This window comes from Mesocricetus auratus, unplaced genomic scaffold, assembly GCF_017639785.1.
Source record: "Mesocricetus auratus isolate SY011 unplaced genomic scaffold, BCM_Maur_2.0 Super-Scaffold_6730, whole genome shotgun sequence".
NCBI classification, from domain to species: Eukaryota; Metazoa; Chordata; class Mammalia; order Rodentia; family Cricetidae; genus Mesocricetus; species Mesocricetus auratus.
In genome coordinates this window covers 53,739,416-53,761,765 of record NW_024429184.1, presented here as the reverse complement: position 1 = coordinate 53,761,765, position 22,350 = coordinate 53,739,416, and the positions used below count along the sequence as shown (strand labels likewise).

Genomic DNA, 22,350 nt, shown 5'->3' with positions numbered 1-22,350 from the left:
ATCCTGAATTGTCTCCCTGTGTGTGTCCATGCCTGTCCTGCTTAACCCCTTCTACACAACCAAAGTGACCTTTCCTAATGAATGCCTAACACTGTCCTCTACAAAATCTTTTTGATCACTTAAAAATGTCACACAACCATTATAACTCAATATGATTACGTTCCTGACTCTCCAGTCTCAAGAGCCCATCAACTGATGAGGGACAAAGAAAATGTGTCACATCCACAGAATGGCCGTTATTTCACATTCAAAATATAAAGTGCTGCTGTAAATGAAACCTCAGAACATGACTACCAAATTCCTGTCTACACTCTAACTTTCCAAAAAGATCAATGAAGCTTGCATTTTCTCTGAAAGCTTGAACGTATTTAAGGGTTCACACTTAAATTAGCTAATTCCTTGTTCTCAATTCACAACTGCTTTTGTAAGAGGCCTCGTCTTGGTTTTCGTTACGAGGCACGTGAACCTACTAAGTGAGTACGGCTTTGGAGTCATCGGTCCTTCCGGGACTGGCATCTGCACAGGTAGCATCGACTCATGCTTTCCCACCTGCTCTCACTCTCTCGGGTTTAGTTTTATTCACTGAAAAACGTGGGATAATGACAATCACTCAGAGTACTATAGTTCTCAATCAAATCGAACAGTTCTTATTGCCCCCCCCCACAAGAAATACAGCTTTTTCCTGAAACCGGTCAGGCCACACTGGTCAGGTCCCACAGCAAGGGGCTCTCCTATCACATCTTTGTCCACTCGAGGTGGCTCAGAATGGAGATGATTTTCCTCTAGTGACCCAAACATGACTCTGGGGATGCTTGGACCAGCAGCCGTTGCTGCTTTTGTTCATACGAAGCTTGGTTCTCTAGAATAAGAAAGGCTGTGAACGGCCTGCATTGACAGTCCAGGCTGCCAGAAACCAGCCCCCACTCCAGCCTGCACCGCAGAGCACACTAGGCCAGTGTTCCAGGCAGGAGAGGCAGCCATGAGAACAGCAATGACTGACCCAGGAGCACAGCTGGGCTCCAAAAGCATCTACTGTACCCGCCTAGGTCCCAAGCATCACAAGCTGCTCGGAGGGGAGATCAGGACACAGCAGAGACACAAGGCAGTCCTCCTAATGGGCAGTGAGGCCGCTAGCACACGCCCAGCCACCCGCCACCCTTCCTGCTCCCCTTCCCTGCTGGCTCAGCCTGGCCCTGTCCTGCTCCCCACCTTTCCACAGGCATTTCCCCTAGTAAACTGCCCCTGTGCTTAATTCTGCCTGGCTCCTGCCAAGCTTAGCACAGCTGGGGTAATAAACTTTCTGATACCAGAAACCTTCAAACATGTCTCAGGAAACTGGCATTTTGCAAAAGTTTGTAAAACAGACCACAGGTTTGAAGTTTTTCCTTCTCCGTTCCATTCGTCTTTATCGTCAAGGGGTTACTAATAATAGAAAAGCAGACTTTAAATAGGTATACCAAATTAATCACTCTCCTAATGTTAAAGCCTTTCCTTTAGTTATAAATTCACCCAGTTCTGATGAGAAGGCAGACAATACCAAACAGTTTCTTGGACTTAGCTATTTATGTGTCCATCTGTCTGACTGCCTTATGAGCTTTGGAAGGGGAGCAGCTCTCCCATTCATGCTTTAATTGTAAGCTCTGGGTTACTAGTAGCAGGGACTCAGTAGACACCTGCTGATGGAGGCGAGACACAAAATCAGAAAATTCAACAGTGGTCACAGAGATCAAGGTTGGACAGGAATCACAGGCCTCCCTAGAGATACGGAAAAACAGTTCACCTACTGCTTTCATGGTATGAACTACGGGGAATAAACTTCAAGTTCCCTTTTTATAAACTATAGAAAGTTGAAGAACACAGAAAATATTAAATAGAAACACTACCGGTAATCTTACTTGCCCAGGAGCTCTGCACCAGGGATACTAAAAGCCTGAACCAATCGCTACCTCTAAGGAGTATCCAAACCACAAAGTCTCGAATTAGGAGAAAGACTTGTAGTAAACTGTGTAGTCAGGCATTCGTATAGATTACACACACACAGACACATTAATTAAAGGTCACATTTAATGACAGATATAGACTTCTTTATTCTAATACATTTCAATATACTCCAGGTTTACTCAAGCATCAACAGATATTTCTGACAGCTGTAATTATATTTCCTTCTAGTAAGCAGAAAGAAAAACCTTGTTCCTTTATACGATGTGATTGAAAGTTTCCTTACAATATCAATCTCCTTAGTCAAAAGTTAGCATTTACTAAATAACCTAATGACTGTAAACAAACAGAAGAAACTGTTTGAGAATTACATTATCCTGCATAACTTGATTCCTTCGTGACTATTTAATTAAAAAAGCAATTTGTTTCACCAAGTGTTAGCATGTTTATGATGATTGCCGCAACAATGAAAACAAGTGTATTAGCGGAGACCCCAAACTATGACACTTTAAATAGCACTTCTCATAGCAGATTAATTCATCTAAATTATACCTTGTCAGTGGGGAGGGTTTTTTCACATATTGATGATTTAAAACCCAATTACTTCTCTCCCTATTGTTTAAAAGCTAACAGTAATACTGGCTGAGCTTCTGTGTACATGTAGTCACTACAAAGAGTGAAACATTCTGTAGACCAGCATTGGCAAAAAGAACAGCAAAAAGAATCTCCTTACCTACTTTTCAAAGGTACTAGAGGTGAAATCAGGTTAAGGAGCAAACACACAGCGCTGGGGATGTGTGTGGTTCGGTCGGCAGTATGTCTGCCTGGCACACACTGGGTTCCTTGCCAGCACGGCGTGAACTGGGCATGGCGGCACATACTACAGTCTGGGCTTAGGAGGGGAAGGCACGGCGGCCAGAAGCTCACGATCATACTTGGCCATACAGTGAGTTTTAGGCCAGCCTGGGCTACATGAGACCTTGTGTAAGGATACACCTTACAACAATCTATGAGAATATGAGGTAAATAATTCCAGATCTTTTATTACATACGAAAGACCCCATGGGCAATGGTGTGTAAGGTGGCTCCTATACAACTCCAAGTCACCCCTGAACTCCAGACACTGTACTTCTGACGGGCCTGGGAAGAACATGAAAGCGCAATTCTTCTCATTTCAAGTCACTGGCACGTAATTTATCAAATGAGTCAGCCAAAACGCATACGAATTAATGTGTCTACCTGCTTGCTCCAGGGCCTATAAAACATTGCACAATGAAGCCACAGTAAAAGCTAATCCTTAATAGCTTAATTAAATACTTTATACAAAAATCATAGAAGAGCAAATACTAACAAATATCTGAACAGAAGTAAGAGATATACAAAATTGGCAATTAGAGGTTGAAGAAAACAAAAAGGCCTATAATCTTAGAAAGTCTGATGGTGTGGCAGCCGGATAGAGTAACATGTAATTTCCTAGAGGAGATATGCCCTCTATTTAATACAGAAAACAATGGAAATGCTAATTACAAAACGTGAGCAGGTGGGGAAGGGCCATTCATTCCTGGCCCACAGGTACTGTTTTCCTCATGAGCTGTCAGAAATCATGTGAATAAATGCAAGGCTTCTCAAGTGATTGCTTATAAAGTTTCAAGATAATCACTTCTGGCATCAAAACGGAGTGCACGTGTTAAAAAATAAGCAACCTGTCAGGCAGATAGAGCCCTCCCACTCTTTCCTCAGCTGACACGTGCTCACAGACCCTCTAGAAGGACACTCGGCATTGTTACAGTCTGGGGACAGAGGATGAACAAAGAGGACTTCAAGCCCTGTGACTGGGGTGGGGGTGGGGAGGTGCGGGGTATGGAGGAGATGGGGGGGACAGGGGCAGGGCTTTGCACATAAGGCTGCATACACAATCAGAAGGAGGGATGACAGGCTGGGCAGATATGTTCTACGCTGCTTCCGTTCTGCCATAGGAATATCCCTCAGTACCACTCGGTTAAGACCTGAAAGAAAGAAGCGAGGGGGTACTGGGAGGAATGGAGGGAGGAGAAACCGTGGTCAGGATATAGGGTGAGAGAGAAGAATTTTTAAAAAGTTGAAAGAAAATTATAACATGACAAACCGTCTCCACCATGTTTTAATATAAATAGATCATGCAAGTGTATGTGTGTGTACGTGTGGCCCGCTGAGTGCATATGAACATCAGAATACAACCTGAGTGTTGGGCCTCACCTTCTACCTCATCTAAAACAAGGTTTCTCAGATGTTCGGCGATACACATACCGTGCTAGCTGCCCGTGAACTTCTGGCAACTCTCAACCACCCTGCAGAAGAACTGGGATTGCAGACGTGCACAATACTGCATCCAACTTTGCATGGGCTCTCAGGGGGTGGAACTGAGGTCCTTAAGCTTTCAGGGTGTGCTCCACCCCCTGAGCCATTTCCCTTGCAGAGATGAATCTTAGAAGACATACATTACACCAACTAGATATCACTGAACACTGTTTATACACTGAAGACTTTGCAGGTCACCAATGGCCTGTGTCATGAAGTCACCCCTTTCTGTTTAATTGTTACACTTCTCTCATCTCACGGTCCACACAAAAAGAGGCTAAATTTAGCGTACAAACATAATTTGGCAACTCCTTACCTAGGGTCTGAGCATACTTGCCATCAAGTGCCACAAAGCTCACACAGTATGTTTCATTCCATTAATGTTTTTGCATTAATTAAACGCAGTCACGTTTTTCTACGGCTACAACAGTTTCAACTAGGGCAGCTTCAATGTCAGTTCTGTATCACAGAAGAAAAAGAGAACCTAACAGACAACTTGCTAAGTCTATTCCCTGTGAACAGACAAGATGGGTGGGCCTGCCCTCCACCCATTTCCTGCAGCAGTAGTGAACCACATGAGACGCCCCCTTACCTCGCTGGAGGGACATCGATATTAGAGGAAACCACTTTTCGCTTTTGCTCAAGGAGACAAATGGATCGAGTGTTTTCTTTTTCTTGGTCAAGGATCCGGTTGGCTTTTTTGGTGTCCACTGCTTTCATGTCTTCCTCCATGGCCAGTGGGAACATGTGATGAGATGGCTTCTTACTGGAGTCATGCTTTAAGTCCTCCGACTGAAATGTGAAGGTCATTTCTCGCTTGAAACTCCCCACCTGCAAAATACAACACAGAAAGAAACTCTTACAAAGAACATCAGCTCTGCCAGGCTGTCGTGAGCTAAGACGGCACTCTCCTCCCTGTTTGCGTTAGTTCCCTGTATAACTGGGGGAGATGCAACACAGAAATAAACAACTAGTCAGGGTCCAGCCCGGTCTACACGGAGTGCTCCCAAACAGCCAGGGTTACACAGAAAGATCCTGTCTCAAAACAGCAGCAACAAAAGTATCACCAACTCAAAAAATGCCTTTCAAGACATGAAAGCACTGGATCTCTATGCTTTTATGTTTTAAAGCTATTATCATGCTTAATAAAAGACAGCTAATATACAAAGGCAAATTATTTTACCGACCTGACTTTTTATGAATGAGGTGTAAGACAAATATGAAACCAAAGCTCAGTGAATTAAATCCCATTAGCTCCGATTTTAGAACTATTGGGAAAAAGTAAACTAAGGTTAAAGTTTTTATAAGGCAATTGTCATTTACAAATCAATTCAGCAGCAAATTAATTTCAAGTCTTCAATATAGCAAGAAGGATCAGACTCTCCAGCCATCTGGGACCTCACCATTCAATAAGCCCACCAGAGCCGGGTGGTGGTGGCGCACGCCTTTAATCCCAGCACTCGGGAGGCAGAGGCAGACGGATCTCTGTGAGTTAGAGGCCAGCCTGGTCTACAGAGTGAGTTCCAGGACAACCTCCAAAACAATACAGAGAAACCCTGTCTCAAAAAGACAAAAAAAAGCCCACCAGGAGGACATTTCACAGACAGACAAAACAAGCCATCCTCTCTGAGAGTTCAGTGAGTCTTTATCCAGTCCTGAAATACAAACTATGCTTGCTTGTTTCTATTAAGTTTAGATAAAAACTTAAAAAGACCTTAGTCTAACATTTCTATTTGCAGAAGAGAAAGCCATAAGCAAACCACACAGTAAAATGAAAATGTGTTTGATAATAGCAAGAGTCTCTTGTATTAGTCACAACAAATTCCAGACCAAACAAAAACTCAGGTATATGCATGTACACAGGACTTATCCAGATAAGGTCTTCTCCAGAACTCATGCCAACACCCGGAGTTCCAAGGGGCTCTGCCCCCCCCCCCTTAGCCTTCCAGTGATGCAGAGTGAAGATCAGCTTCCAGTAGACCACATGGCAAATCCACACCCACACAAGAAAGGTCAGCCATTTTTGGTCCACTTGCAGTTCATGAAACCATCACCACAGATCTTAGATTGACTCAGTGAAGTAAAGCAAGGGTCCTAGAAAATTGGGTGTCTGATTTAAAGTGGTAACTGTCCTGATGATATTCCCACACAGCAAAGGAGCAAGAGAGTAAACACATTTCCAAAGGTCATGAACACTCTAAGAAGTTATAGCTGAGATTGGGGAGCCTGCAGTGCTCTAACCTAGGTTCTCTGCGTTTATGCTAAGGCTGAGTAGCTTGGTGTTCCTGTGGCACTCCTAACAATGGGATCAGGGGAGGGAGTCTCTGACTCTTTTGCCTAAATATGGAGCCCTTTTCCTACTACTGGGTTGCCTCGTCCAGCCTTGATGTGACAGTTTGGTCTTACATTATGCGGAATTTGATTGATGTCCCTGGGAAGCCTTGTTCTCTTCTTAGGGGAGGTGGAGGGAGGTAGGTCTGGGGGAGAGGGAAGGTTGGGGGGGAGTGAGAGACTGAAGGAAGGAGAACTGCAGTTGGGATACAACATATGAGAAAAATTTTTAATTACAGTTGAGAAAATCAACAAACCACAAAGATTCTAAATATCACTAATCAATAATCTACATAACTCTTTTTGCCTTGGCATTGGTGGGTGACAGGAAGATGGTATTTTGCTTCTGTAGTGACCTGTTCCAAGCTTGTGTTGCAACAGGAGACTTTAGACCCCAGGCAACAAAAAGAAGCAGAGGTTTCAGTGTGTATGGTTATCGATAGCGTCTGCTAACCGCCAATAACACATGAACTAAATATTAATGATGATCGAAGTCAACAGCATTGAGACGAAACAGTGACAAGCCATGCCTCTTCTTGGGCCAGGTGGACTGACTAAATGGCTCCCATGGAAATTCTAAAGCGCAAGGCAGAAGATATCCAGCTTTTGGCCTCACAAGTTTAAAGGAAATTTCAAGGCAAATAAATACAAGCAGAAAAAGTTTCCAAAAGTAATGATGTAATAACCATATGCTATGCTCTTGGCCAAGAATATATAGTAAAACTGAGTAATAATATTCTACAATGCAAGCTATAAATCTAAAATGCTTCCTGAACAAAATCTCAATACTCTAGCATGCAGGAATTTCAGAAACAATGGATTTCAGGGGCAACTGAACCCACAATCCTTGTTTAAAAATGATTAGAAACAACTACAGAAGTAGGAAATGTAAGCATTTCAGGATGGGTCGGGACAGGATGGAACAGGAGTGGGTCAGGTATCCTGGCACTCGGGAGTCACAGAATACTCAGTGTTACACAGCTCAGGTGGAAAGGTATCCTGGAGCTCGGGAGCCAATGACCACCACAGGTTGCAGTAAGCTTAGCAGCTTACAGCCTTGCCTCAGAGAAAGGCTTCTCTGGTGTATCAGCTCGGCTCCAGCAGGACAGGGTCTTCCAGCTGGGGATGTTCGCCTAGTGTAGCAGTTTTGCTAGGCAGGAGGTTTCTCGGGCAAAGTTGCTACAGTTCAGCTCTGATCCTGGAGAGCGGAGAGCGGGGAGCCGGGAGCAGAGTGTAACAACTGGGCTCTGCCAAGGAAGGTTTCCCAGGCAAGTGTTACAGCTCCCTCTGCTCTGCCCAGGGTCACCTCTGCTCTGTCGCCGCCGCAAAAGAAGATCTTCACCCAAAGCTCATCCAAAGGGGTTTATTGGAAGGCAGCTGGACCAGACAAGCTGAACATACACAGGGTTTATATAGGGATTCTTGGGGTTGGGGAAGTTTTTCCAGAGTAGGGATTGGTCCTATTTCAGTGCTGAGCTCAGATTGGCTAGAGCTCTGCTCCGGGATTGGTTACTTTTTTACACAGGATTAGGGTCAGATTTGGCTCTGGTTTCAGGGCCAACATGTTTCTTTCTCTGGTCCTTTTTAGCCTTTTGGCTCCAATTTTAGGGCCAGGGTACATTTCTTTCACTGACTCTGATTCCAGGGACAAAGTGTGTTCCTTTGGCACTGGTTTTAGGGTCAGGGTATATTTCTTTGGTTCTGGTTGCAGGGCCAAAGTGTGTTTCTTTGGCTTTGCTCAGGGTGTGTTTCTTTGACTGGTCCCTTTTCCCTACAGGAAATATTAAGTCACTAGTAGGGAGAGACACTGTTACACTAGCTACTGCAAGTGAACATTAACTGGTACTTCTGGTTACAGAAGAACGAAGCAGAGACAGATGCCATCCATGGGATGTTCCGAGAGGTAACCCTGTGATGACAGAACCACTGATAGCTGTTTGGGCTGGGAGTGGACACACTCGTGGGTTTCAAGTGGGAGTGAAGGAACTTATGAGGGGTGGGAATGCTCTACACACAGACCATAGTGATATCTGTTCCGTGGTATGTTCATCAAAATCCACTGGCCTGTATTCTTACAATGGGATCAATGCCATGATCAAACTGATTCAAGGACAACCAAACTAGCAGTGAGTGACTTTGGTGTGGAGGGAATGTTCCAAAGAACCCCTGGACCAGAAACTTGGAAACTGAGGCAAAGTGCTGCCCTGCATAAAGTACAGGAGTCTGTTGTTCTGTGTATTTTTAAACACTGCTCCAAGCAGCGGCACAATTATACCCCCATAATGGTAAAATATGTCTAGGATCCAGTCTCCACTCAAACCAGTCTCTAAGCTTCCTCATCTGTGCAAGAAGGCCAATGTTCTTATTCATTCATCTGGAAAGGAACTTTTTGTACTTCATCTGCTCAAACACCCCCCACCCCCTGCAATGTTTTCACCGCTCTGTGTTCCTGGTGATTTGCAAGGTCTAGGCTGTTTCCTTCTTTGAAGTTGATGTTAATTAATTAAATGACTCAAAGCCACAAGTCACTATTCTCTCAATGGAAATGGACACTATCTGAGAAGTCACTATATGCCATGGCTCTAAGCAGGCAAACAGTTTGACAGATGACAACTAGGAACAAAGGTAACCAAAAAATCTGAGTGGAAAGAAGCCAACAGCAGCATCAGTGTTGCTAAGGGCAAAGAGAAGAAACAGCAGGCAGAGCTCAACAGCTAAAAGCAGCTCTCCTGGGGATGAGGGAGGGGGACCCCGGGCAGGTGTCAGCCAATGATGGCTGGGTGAGATTTTCTGAAGTATCTTGTGACTACAACTGAGTAGAGACAACAGTTTCTTCCAGAGGGGTCCTAGGTAGCAGGATCCAGGTGATGTGGTCCCCCAAAACATATGCCTGCTTATCTTGTTGGAGCTTGAGGTATTTCCCAAGGCTCCTGGTTCACCACCATCACTGTATGTGAATAGATAACTACAGGAAATGCCCAAGTAGCCTTAAACACTCATCCAGGAAAACCTAAAGCTGTCAGAATTTTTAGTTCTTTTTTTCTTCTTCCCCTTTCAACATGTGAAAAACTAGAAGGCAAAGGAGGGTGTCACATGCTAGGACTGGCAACACGGGCAATAATCTGATCCCCTACCAGCTCACGCACTCCTGGCCGCGGAAACCTGAAAGATGGCAAGCATTTCCTCGGCAAGAGGCTGACTGAGCTGCAAACAGTGTGCAAGCCTCTGAGGAGGAATGGCCAAGCATACAGGTGAAGCTCCCAAGCTGGCAACCCCGAGACAAGGTAAATGTGGAGAACAGCAAGATGGAAGGTGAGTCGTTTTAGGGAGAAATACAGAGCAGAGATTTTGGAACAACTGTCACGAAGACATTTGAGGACAGTGTCTTCTGTGCAAGAAAGGTCTATTGTGGCTGTTGCAAGTGAATGTGGTGCAAGCAGAGGGTAAACAGTCTGGGCATCCCTCGCCCAGAAATCCAAGGTCCCAAATGTTTCAGTTCTCCCGAGTTTGTCAGCACTGACACAATGCCACCGACAGAGACTGTGCACCAGCAAATGTGTTTCAAGTACAAGTTACTAGAGGTGTTATATAAAATGCTTTCAGCCATGTCCATAAAACGGACATAAACTGTAAATGAGCTCTATGTTTGGACTTGAGACCTGCCTGCGATATCTCATTACATATATGAGAATATTCTAAACTCCTGAAAAGCTAAATCTACAGCTCTTCTAGCCCCAAGCCTTTCAGATGAGGGATAACCAATCTGAAGTATCCGATTCAGGATGCCACATCTTAAAATGCCACTAATGAACTGGAAGACCGTAACAAGATGGTCTGGCAAAGGACCGGCTCGGGAGGAGCTGGTAATGCTTAGTGGTGGGAACAAGTGGCTCGCGGACTGCAAAGCTGTTCCCAGGGCCTGGGAGGGCTTCTCTGAAAGCAGTATCCTGGTTCCTCCAGGGCTAACCAGATCTGTGGTGCCCACCTGGCCTCCCCTCTCTTCTGTTCCTGCTTCCTTCCTCTCAATTTCTCTTCCCACTGTATTATCACAGAGTGAATAAAACGCTTAGTATCTACAATAAATCTTCGCATCCAACTGTGTTTTCAGGAAGGCCTGAGCTTATTAGGCAGAGGGAATGCCAGGAGCCACATGTCACAGTAAAAAGTGTTTAAAGTTCCTATAGCATTGAAATGTACTTTTCATTGCTTGTTTCTCATACAATACATGCCTATGAAGACTTCAGTTAAAATTCACATAAGGGAATGCTGCTCATCCTCCCTCAATCCTCTTCACCTTTCCCGGCTGGCCCCAGGCCTCCACAGAACAGCTTTTAACAACTTACCACAAAACCCCAATTGCTTACAGTGCGGTCATTACCTGTGTGTCCACAGAAACTACACAGAGAGCTCAAGTGTGGAGGCAATTATGCAGGCTGACTGGCAGACAATTTTTAAGTAGCAAGATCTTAAGATTTTTACTTTATAAACAGAAAACTTAATCAGGTAGGCTTTTTTACATCCCCCCAAATTAAAAGAGAATAATTCTTTGTGCTTTGGACTGCTCCACTCTGGTTTGGTTTTTTGTTGTTGTTGTTGTTGTTGTTTTGTTTGGTATTTGAGGGAAGACGCCATCCCAGGTTAGCCTCCAACTTGTAATGTAGCTAAGGATGACCTTGAGCTTCTCATTCCCCTCCTCCACCTCCCACATGCTAGGACTTCAGGTCTGCAATGCCACATCCAGTTTATGTGGTGCTGGGAATCAAAGCCAGAGCCTTGAGCATGGCAGATGAGCACAGTGCCAACTGAGCTACACCCCTACCTCTTCTTTATGCTTTCTAACGTGAGAGGGAAGCAGAACCTTAAATACTACTGACAGGAACACACAAAGTTTAGAAGGCTGACATGGAATAATTAAGCAAAATCTGTGGATAAATACAGCAATTCTACATTTCAGTAGAGGGAAAAAAACACAAAGATGTTTATCACAAAAATGTTTGCAGTATTTAAAAAAGTTCTGTAAATATTCATCAATACATTATCAGTCAAATACGCACAAATAAATGCATGAAGAGCAATTAACATGCTGGCCATAAAAAGGATATTACAAATGATTTTATGTACTATGATCTCAGAGAAGAGGCATGTGTATAGGTGAAAGAAGAAATCATTCAGAAAGGGCATTCTAAATGCTAACAAATGTGTTCATTGGTAACAGATGTATGTATAGGCCAAGCTTCCTATCATGCTTATTGTTTTTTAGTATCCACATGCACTTCGGTATTTTAAAACTTGTATTACCCTAAAATGAAAAGACATTTTCATAATTATTTATTAAGAATCTAGCATTTACACAATATCTTTCTTATACTAGTTTTCTATGATTAGTGTATATTTATTTCTTTTCTTTTTTTTGTTTTTTCCCAGACACCGTTTCTCTGTGTAACAGTCCTGGCTATCCTGGAACTTGCTCTATAGACTAGGCTGGCTTCGAACTCACAGAGATTCACCTTCTTCACCTCCGAGTGCTGGGATTGGAGGCATGCACCAGCACCACCCAGCGTACATGTGTTTCTTAAAGGAACAATAAATTACTTCAAATAGTTCACCCACTGGCACTATTAGGTCCAATGCCCATCAGCATCCCTCAGTTATCTTCTACTACAGTAAGACCCTCCTCCCTCCTCCATCCAACACGGAATCCCTCCGTACATACACACCGCACACACATTACCAGGGTAATTCACTGCAAGAGAACAAAACTTCAATGCTCAATTATATGAAAATACTACCAATTACCAATGACAAACAAAACTCAGAATCTTTACTCCAGTGAGCAGTGTTTGTTGTTCTAAATAAGATAGTTAGCGTATGTATAAATATGACGTACTTGGGGAAATTGCAAGTTTTTAACAAGAAGTTCACAGCATCAGTTTAAGTCTTGGATGGCTGTAAAGGCTGTCCTTAGCTGGGCACTGGAGTGAATCAGTCTTTCTCAATTAAAAAAACAAAGTCATCTGGCTTCCAAAGAAATGTTAACAACCCATGTCACAAAGGAGGGCAGTGCCGATGTGCTTGACCCAAGAGCACGGCAGCTGTTCCTAGACACGCTCCCTCCGCATTTATTATAGTACTGAGATGCCAAAAAGTATGTGTCAACACTGACTTGAAAGTACTGTTACTCATCTCCACCGAGGCAGATTGGAGGAGCCGGCTCTGCAGAGCAGCTGTATTTCCAGGAATAATCTGTACAAAGCTAACCCAGTTGCCTTCTGAGACTTTCCTGAATAATAATAAAGTATTTCAGAAATTCTGAAAAATACCATGATGTTCAAGCCACAAGGAAAGCACAGTCGAGGAACAGGCAATGAAGGCATGTGAGTGACCCCCTATCAACTCTTTAGGACCCCACCTTTCTCTAGAAAGTCTCAAGGTCACTCGTGGCAAACTTCCTAAGAGAGTTCTCCCTATTTCCAATTACAGGTTACACAAGTTTACATGTTTAGTGTTTGATGATGACACATTGCACACCAAGTGGAACCTGCAATCAGCCCGAGGATTTAAAAACGTGTCAAAAAGAGACAAAAAGCTTCTACTAACAACAGAACAATGAAGTCTGTTGCCTTTAAAATATTACTACTGAGCTAGAGAGACAGCTCAGTGGCTAAGAGAATTCAGCTGCTCTTTCAGAGGACCTGGGTTTAGCGTCTCATGCCAACGTGGCAGTCAACACTGTCTTTAACTTCAGTTCCTCCTTCTGTCCTCTGCAGGCACCAGACATTCATGCGGTGCACATACAACATTCAGGCAAAACACTCATACACATAAAATAGGTCTTTGAAAACAAAATAAACATGCTAGCGAGACTCAAAGATTTATCAGAGTCTTGACAGAATTGATAAATGCTACCTCTGAAAATAATCAACACACCTCTATTCTCTTACTTCAAATTAAATTCTTCAGATTTCCTGCTGGGTGCACAGCAAAAACAAGTTGGATGGCAAATCTACCCAGTTATAATGAATTACCTCTAGTAAAACCACTTTAAAAAACAATTGTTTCCAATTACTAGCCCATCCGTGCTGCTTGCTCTACACAGACACAGAATAACTGACCTACGACAACCAGGCTGGATTGGTGGCAGTGTCCACAGTGTCAGAAGTCAAACGGAAGGACGAGGCCGGAACCCTCTGTGAGGCTGGGAATCACACACCCCCTCTCTCTCGGCAATTAATGCTGCTAGTGCCTGGTTTACTACCATGTGTGTTCACTTTAATTCCCTGATAGTTTAATATCCAGTGAAGCATGACTTGGCTAGCTTAATCAGAGATTAGTCAGCAACACATTTAGGATGGAAAGTTATGACACAACTCTCTAGTGGAAGACTTGGCTACGTTCCAGATTTCTTTCTATCAACATTATGTAAGAGAGAACGCACAACTTGGGCTTTTTGGTTTTTGTTGCTGTTGTTGTTTTGTTTTTTAAAAAAAAACACTTTTATAAAACCCTTGAACAGGAAAAAAAAATAGAAAAGAAAGGAAAAAAGGAAATAAAACCATGTCTGTGAAGTCCAACGTTAAGTTCAAGCTCAGCTAACTTCATCTGTTTATCTTTTCCAACCAAACATAAGGACAAAGGGGAAATCAGTATTATATGCATCTACCTTGTTTAACCTTGTAATGCAGAAATCTGAACTTGCCACATTGGTCTACCTGCCTTATTTAACTCACAGTGTAAATGGACCAACCACAGGCACTCCACGGCCATCCTATGGACTTGACTTTCAGAACATGTCTAGAATACAGTTACTTCCCATCATCGCCACGGTCACCACTCAGTCAAGCAGCCACTATGTCCTGCCCGGATATGCACAACTGTCCCCTACATCCATCTTTTTCCTATGCTCCCAGTTTTCTTCTCATTATCACTAGTCAGTCTTATTGCTCAAACATTCTAGTCAGGGAAAGCTCAAGTACAGTGCCTTCACTGCCCAGTAATGAACAAATACTTCTGATACACACAAATAAAAGGTAGAATCAATTCCCACTCCACCCTTTGGTACTAGGCCTTGAACCAAGGGCCCCGAGCATGCTAAGAGCATTGTACAATTTCTCTGCTCACAAACAGGGCAAAGCGGAAGAGACTCAGACACTCCAATTTTAATTAGCTACAAACAGGAGAGAAGGGCAGCCCTGACCTGCACAGGAAACACTATAGGGGTTAAGAAGAGGAGGCAGCAGCAAGGGGGAAGTGTAGGAAGGTGTTCCAGCCTGCTCTCTGCTGGTGTGATAAATACAATGCAGGGTAGGGTGTTACTTGGCTTACACTTACAGGAAGCAATCCGTCACAGAGGGAAGCCAGGCCAGGAGATCCAGGCAGGACTGAAAGACACCCACCAAGGAGGAATGCTTTCTACTGGCTGGCTACCTTGAACCTGCCCCGCTACCTATCTTACACAGCCCACCCTACCTGTTTAGAGATGGCACCGCCCACAAAGACTTACACCCTCCTGCATCAATTAGCAATTAAGAAAATGCCTCACAGACATGGCCACCTGCCAATATGATCTGGGCAATTCTTCCAACTGAGGCTCCTTCCCAGGTGACTCTGGGTTTGTGTCAACTTGACAGATGAAGTTATTTGGGGAAGGGTGGTGCACAGGGACTAGAAAGGTGGAGGGTGGAGGGGAAAACAGGGACATGAAGGACAGACAGACAGAGGCAGGACTCCCGACACTCTAAATCCCTGACTGTCTACTCTCCTTGGTCGAAATGTCCAACCTACTCAGACAGTCTCCCTTCAAGGGGGAATGGTGGGACATGAGCTGGTTTCAACCTCTACTAACCAAAAAGCTGGACTAATCTAGTTTAATTATTTGGCAATAAGCTGGGCCCGGTGGCACGGCCCTATGAATCCCAGCTATTCCAGAGACTTAGGAAGGAAAAGTATAGTTCAATACCTGCCCAGGCTATAGCCTGAGTAACTTCAAAAGACTATTTCTCAAAATGGCTTCTTTGTTTGTTTGCTTTATCTTTAAAGAGGCTTGAGAACCTAGATGAGGTTATGTATGCCTTTAACCTCAGCACTCAAGAGGCCCAGACTGGTCTACACAGAGAATTCCAGGCCTGTCAGAGCTACACAGTCAGACTATCACAATCAATCAATCAATCAGTCAAATCAGAATCAATACTAAGAGAGTGGGGAATCTAGTTCAGTAGTGTTTGCAGCATGCCCTAGCTTAAGTTACCACCCCCACAAAGAACTAGAAATAGACTCTTTCAAATTCACCCATGATTCTTAGAGTCTCACACACCATTTTAAAACTTGCACACCATATTAGAAGCAAAATTAAGTAAAAGAGAATGTGGGTTTCTAAAGTGTCCTCTTTCGGTACACATTCCATTTTAAATACAACTCCCCATCTCCTTGGGCGGTAAAGAGCAAACAAAACTGAAAACTAACAAACTCACGTTTCAGCTGGGATTGTGCTCTTCATTCACAGTTAGCTTAGTGTTTTACTAGCTGAACAGATGACTAAATAAAATCTGTTAATCAATGCAGCTAGTGTAGTCAAGAAACTGAACAATACACACTAGAATAAATGTGTGTATCTGTTCATCATGAATGCAATGCTCTGCAATACAGGTCTGAGTTTGTGGAACAGAGCAGATGGGAAACTGAGCAGGAAATGTCCTTGACTTTAACAGACTTCATGAAGAGAAAGAGAGAGACTTAAAAGCGGAGCCACCTGCTCTGAGCTAAATGAGTGGACCAAGACCTCAGGACTAAAAAAAGAGGGCTCCAGGTTAGGGGTATGGCTTGGTGGGGGAGCACAGGCTTATGTGAGCACCTGGGTGGGATTCCCTAACCCAGTCAAAGGAAAAAGATTCTGATGGGGAATGCCCTTCTGCATGCTGTGAATATGTTTCTCTGATTGGTTGATGAATAAAGCTGTTTTGGCCAATGGACAGGCAGGATGTAGCTAGGAGGAAGCATAGGCAGAGCTACCAGACTTGGAGAATTCTGCAAAGATGAACGAGGAGAGTGAGTCACCAGAGAGCTGCCATGTAGCTGCTGAGGGAGCAAGAGGTCTAGGCATCACTGGTAAGCCAAGACCATGTGGAGAAACACAGATTACTAGAAATGGGTTAATAATTAAGAGGGAGTTAGCCAATAAGAAGCTTAAGCCATTGGTCAAACAATTTATAATTAATAAGAGCCTCTGCATGTTTTCTGGGGACTAAAAGGCTGTGGAACCGGGAACGGGAAAGAAACTTCCATCTACAAGATTCTGCCTTCCGCAAATGGATGGCACTAGAAGAAACCATTCTGAGTGAGGTAACCCAGTCACAAAAAGAGAAACATTGTATGCACTCACTCATATATGGATTTTAGGTATGAATAAGAGGAGTACCAGCATATAATCCCACTGCCACAAAGTCTGGGAAACAAAACCTTCATCCAGTGACTGATGGAAGCAGAGGCAGACACCCACAGCTAAACACTGAACTGAACTCCTGGAATCCAGTCACAGAAAGGGAGAACTGATGAGCAAAGGGGTTAAGACTGGGCCGGTTTAACCCACAGAAATAGCTGACCTGAACAAGGGGGAACTCTTGGACCCTAGATTGATGGCTGTGTGGAAAGCATGGGACTGACCCAGACCCCCTGAATGTGGGTGTCAGGGAGGAGGCCTAGGTTATCTATGGGGCCTTGGGTAGTATTTATCCCTGGCATACAAACAGACTTTGAGTGCCCATCCCACAATGAGGGATACTCTCTCAGCCTGGACTCTTGTGGGAGGGCCTAGGCCCTGCCCTGGATGCAATGACAGACTCTGGAGATCCACCATGGAGGGCCTCATCCTCCCTGGGGATCAGAGTGGAGATTAGGTGGGGGGCTGAGGGGACCCTGTTGGGAGGGGAGGGGAGGAGGGGAGGGAGAGAGAGAGAGCTGGGATTGACATGTGAAACAAGCTTGTTTCTAACTTAAATTTAAAAAAAAAGATTCTGCCTTCCTCCCTGTGGACTTCGACATGCCAAATCAGGCAGAAAAAATATGCAAATTTGTGTTCATTAGTGTGTGCACAGAGGTATAAACGAACAAATACAGACCCACACAAATCTCTCTATAGATCTGCTCCATTGTTAGTAACCTAATACCATTTATAAAGTTGGGATAAAAAATGTTTATTTGCCTTTCTCTTAATGTTCTAGAAATGACAGGAAATAAGTTTTCCTCAGTGTTACATCCCAGGCGCATCATCTACTTTTCTTTGTTGGTCTGTCTGCTGTTTTGTTTTTCAAGACAGGGTTTCTCTGTGTAACAGTCCTAGAACTCACTCTGTAGACAAGGCTGACCTCGAACTCATAGAGATCCATCAGGCTCTGCCTCTTGAGTGCTGGGATTAAAGGTGCATGTTACCACCACTCGGCTTTATCATCTACTACTTTTACCTAGAACACATAGTTCATAAATGTTGGTTTAATGTCATTAAATGAAGGTAATAAAACAATGGGGCTAAAAAGGAAGATCTTTAAAACAGGTAAAACAAAAATGATGGCTAGTCTATCTATATCCATAGTGCTCTGAAGAACTCAGAGGGCACTAAGACAGGAATAGTGACAGGCAGTTGTATGGCTCAAGTCAAAGACACTGCATTAAAGTTTGCCTAACATGTATCAGCAGCAATCTCAGAATTCTCAAGAGGAGCATTCTACCCTAATGCCATACTTGAGGAGACCAAGGCACAAGGAAGGGTGGTGGCTGACTGTTTCAGATTTGTCTCATCTTGCGCTCTCTTTAGGGTCTCCCTTCTAGACTCTTCTCACCGGCAATCAAACATGTGCCTACATCTTACACAGGCTTCTTCTTACTTGATTCTACTCGCTTACTGTGCCTGGGCTCTAGTCCCTGTCGAGATCATGTCATCCACAGAGTCATCTCCTCAAGCTGGTTTTTTTCCTTCACTGCTTTCTATTTCCTCTTAATTTAGTCCAATTACTACTTCTTCCAAAGCAACATCATCATCAAGTGTATTTTTGCAAGAGCCACAAGTCAATTATTTACCACTAAGTTTAATAACAAACAATTTTCAGTCTCTGTTCTCATCAGTATCACACACAACTGGCTTCTATGAAGCTTCATTTCCTTGGCTCTGTAACCGCAATGACCAGTCCCACTTCTGTTTGCAGACAACACAATCACATAGCTACTTTAAATCTAAAAGATTACTGGCAGCTCCTGCTACAAACTGAAGGAATGTGATATGATGTTCAGTAGAACAACTGCACAGATCCGGGAGCAAAGCTGAGACCCGCCATAAGTCTGAAACCCCACCATCCAATTCCCGTGACAACAGGGACCAAGAGCTGACACTTGGCCACAGATGATCCTGAAACAGATGTACTCTGCGCGTCACTCACTGTGCCTTCACTGCTTTACTTCTACATCTTGTCACAGGCTTCATGTGCACATCACCTTGGCAGAACCTAAGTCACACATGCAAGTCTAGCTGCAAGGCACCCTGGGAAATTCCAGCCACAGCAATAGAGGGAGGTATTACTGAGGAACAACAGAAGGGTTGAATGAAACAACCTGCTGGATTGTTTTTGCTTTGCAATTTTTCTGTCCACTCTCTCTCTCCAACACAGTGTGTGTGTGTGTGTGTGTGTGTGTGTGTGTGTGTGTGTGTATATATATATATATATATATATATATATATATATATATATATATAATCTGTCCATTACAGTTTTCCATTCCAAAGACTGCAAGAACCTCTGGAGAGTCTACCTATGCTTATTCTTCACTTCCAACAAGCAGAATGCTACTGAGAATCAAATAAAAATGACTTTTTAACTTCAATACTGAATCTAATATTGTTGCTAAAAACCAGTCTTCTCTTGGTTATAAATATTAAACTCTTAAACACACAATTTAAGTAGTATCATGAAATCCTTCATATAAATTTAAGGTGTTGTAAAGGACCCTAAGAAAACTACATATCCCAAGGTCTAGAAATGGCTCCAGAAATTTCACTGCTAGGGTTATATCACATTTGTGTCATTAGCCCATTGGCTTGGTTAAACTATAAATATCTCAGGGAAGGAGTCTTTTTGCTACATAATCGCAAGGGCTGGAATTAAATCCTGGACCTGTAGATTGACCCAGGAAGGAGAAGATACTAAATCTCTGTAGTTCAAGGTCTGGTTCTTTCTCTCTTAACTCACCAGGGATGATAAGTACATCATGAAGAAGTCCCGTGCAATAAACAACCAGGAATTAGCTTTGTAACAGTGATGACTAATGAAGAAGGGAGTATAATCGCAATCTCACTCATGCTCAGAGGTAACGAGAATCGTAATCACAGAACTGGAGGATCAGCTTAGAGGGAATAAACAGTACGGACCACCAAAAAGGTAGGTAAGACCTCTGAGAGCCTGCAGCTGGAAATGAGCCCTTAGAAGAAATAGTAATAAAAGCCAAAGATACATAGTGAGACCCTGTCCCAGAAAAAGAAAGAAAGGGAGGGAGGGATGGAGGCAGAGAGGGGAGAGGGAGGGAACGAAAAAAGAAATAGTAATGAAAGCAACTGAGAAAATAAAACTCACTTCACTGTCTTAAAAGCTTCTGCCAGGAGGAAATCCAATGAAGGCCACCAGGGAAGGTTCTCTGGACACCATCCACCATCCCACTGCTTGAGTTCACCCACACTTAGGAAACAAGCACTACAGTGTGGAGGTGGATTTGAGCAGAAACAGGAGGGGAAGCCCGCCTTACTCTGTCCCTGTATGTTCCTCACCACCATCAAATCAGTGAGACCTTTTGGTTTCCTTCGGAGAGAAGCCCCACAGCTAGGAAACACAGTATTTACATTCTCTCTGCAATGTCCTGCTATTGTCACAGCTCAAGAATCTTGCCAAAAGACAGTTCAATTTTGTCACTAAACTGTACCTTCACCTGTGCATCACCATAAACAGAGATGATTTTCCACCGATATTTCTCATATTTTTTTACCTATTCTCTGACTTGCTACACAGTTTTTAGAAATAGGAACACTAGGCCATGATTTGAATGCTCCTCCAAAACCCACATTGAATTTGTCACTGATGGTATTGAGTAGTAACTGGACTGTGGGTGAGTCAAGCTACTTTCTAGGGCTGGGTGGTCTTCTTGTCCAGGCAGAATTTAACACTGGCCACCCAATTTGTGACACAGCAAATAGGTTCTCATCAGATGTGTCCCCTCAGCCCTGCACCCCTCAACTCTCAGATTTCATTTCATCATAAATTATCCATCTGGTATTCTCTTTTAGCATATGAGTTAAGAGGTTCCAGAAGGACTGTTTCATTTAGTACTTCCAATGGACGTTGTTGGGAGAGGGACGTCTTAGGTAGCTTTACAGATTTCCTACACCAGCAGTCCCCTGAAAAGTACAAACATAAGAGTCTTGATAGCCCGAGGATGCAATGACAGTTGGCTGCCTGCCAAATACTTATCATACAACCCTCCACAGACAAATGATTAATGTGTTTATGAATGTCAAAGGCCACGCATTAACTTTTAAACAAGTTGATGCCTTTAACAAATGTGTTAGCTGTCTGAAGGATATTCTACCAGAAGAAATAAAATATGCACAAGTTATACTTTCCTCTCTGGCTTCAAAAGGCAAACAAGTTATCTGCAGACGGAAACATGTACGTTCTTCCAGGAGATCAACAGACGAGTGACAGACTCTATATAAACACCTTCTGTATCTTTGTGTAACACAATTTCACAGTATATGTTAATGCATTAATTCTCAGCTAAAATACCTCCCAATTTTCTTATTTAAAGATCCTTTTCAATGGATTCTTCAAAGACATTGCATAAAAGACCTCAAAGAAAGGAAAAATTCTAAACCTTGAATATTTATTCCAACCCACACATACACCAGTCTCCTGTTCCTGGAGATGATAAGAAATAAAAAAAAATTTTGGTAGACCTTTGGAAAAAAATGTTTGCTTGAAAAGTTGTCATTCACAACAATATTTTCAGTAGGTATTGTAGGCAAAATAGGGTAATAGTAGTGTACGCATATGTATGTGTGTATTGTTGTGAGACAACTTTTCCTAAGGAAACACACATAGGTCTACTCACTCCAGATAGGCAGCCTGAGACAGACCAAGTACGAATGCCATCAAAGCCCAATGTGGTGAACCAATGCATTTTACTAGGGTTATTTTACAGCTATGGGTGGGAGATCAAATACAGGAACACAAATGACTCAAAGACAGCTGCTTCACCAAAGTCCACTCCAGCACAGGTGACAGCTCGCAAAAGCTGCAAACCGGAGCTTGCTGCACAGCCTGTAGGCAGCTCAACAGGTTAGGGAGTGTCCTTTCCAGGTGCCTCTGGTCTGAACCTGTTCCAAGTACCTCAGCAGTTTCTGCAAGTCTTCTGGGCAGCTTGTCTTGTCTGAGGGGAACCCTCAGCTTTCATTGCTTATCTGGCAGAGGTGGACCTAGTGAAAATGGTCAGTTTCAGGGACTTTCTGAAACTCTTTTGTTTTTAATTGCTTACCTTCCTGCTTAAGGAACATCCCTGCAGGACGGAACCTCAACAGTTTCCTCAATCTCAGAGGAAGCTGTTAAACATCATGTCTGTGACTGTGTTACTTCCTTCCTCTCCCTCTACCCTCTGTGTGTGTCCTTGAGCCCTCGAGCGCATGTGCGCATGTGCGCATGTGTGTGTGTGTGTATGGGT

The 22,350-nt window shown here is 43.5% G+C and overlaps 1 protein-coding gene across 2 annotated transcripts in view; it reads right to left on the bottom strand.

Moving 5' to 3' along the window:
* The window catches only part of Znf704 (zinc finger protein 704), a 185,738-nt gene that overhangs the window by 129,295 nt on the left and 34,093 nt on the right, over positions 1–22,350 (bottom strand). Inside the window, exons 1-2 of one of the 2 annotated variants that reach the window (XM_040741391.1) lie at positions 14,935–15,040; positions 4,868–5,106 (exon numbers count right to left, since the gene is read on the bottom strand). In XM_040741391.1, coding sequence (XP_040597325.1) covers positions 4,868–5,085 — 218 coding nt within the window. In that variant the 5' untranslated portion in view covers positions 5,086–5,106; positions 14,935–15,040. Of the gene's footprint in view, positions 1–4,867; positions 5,107–14,934; positions 15,041–22,350 lie in introns of those variants that run through there. The other variant, XM_040741390.1, reaches the window with a different exon arrangement.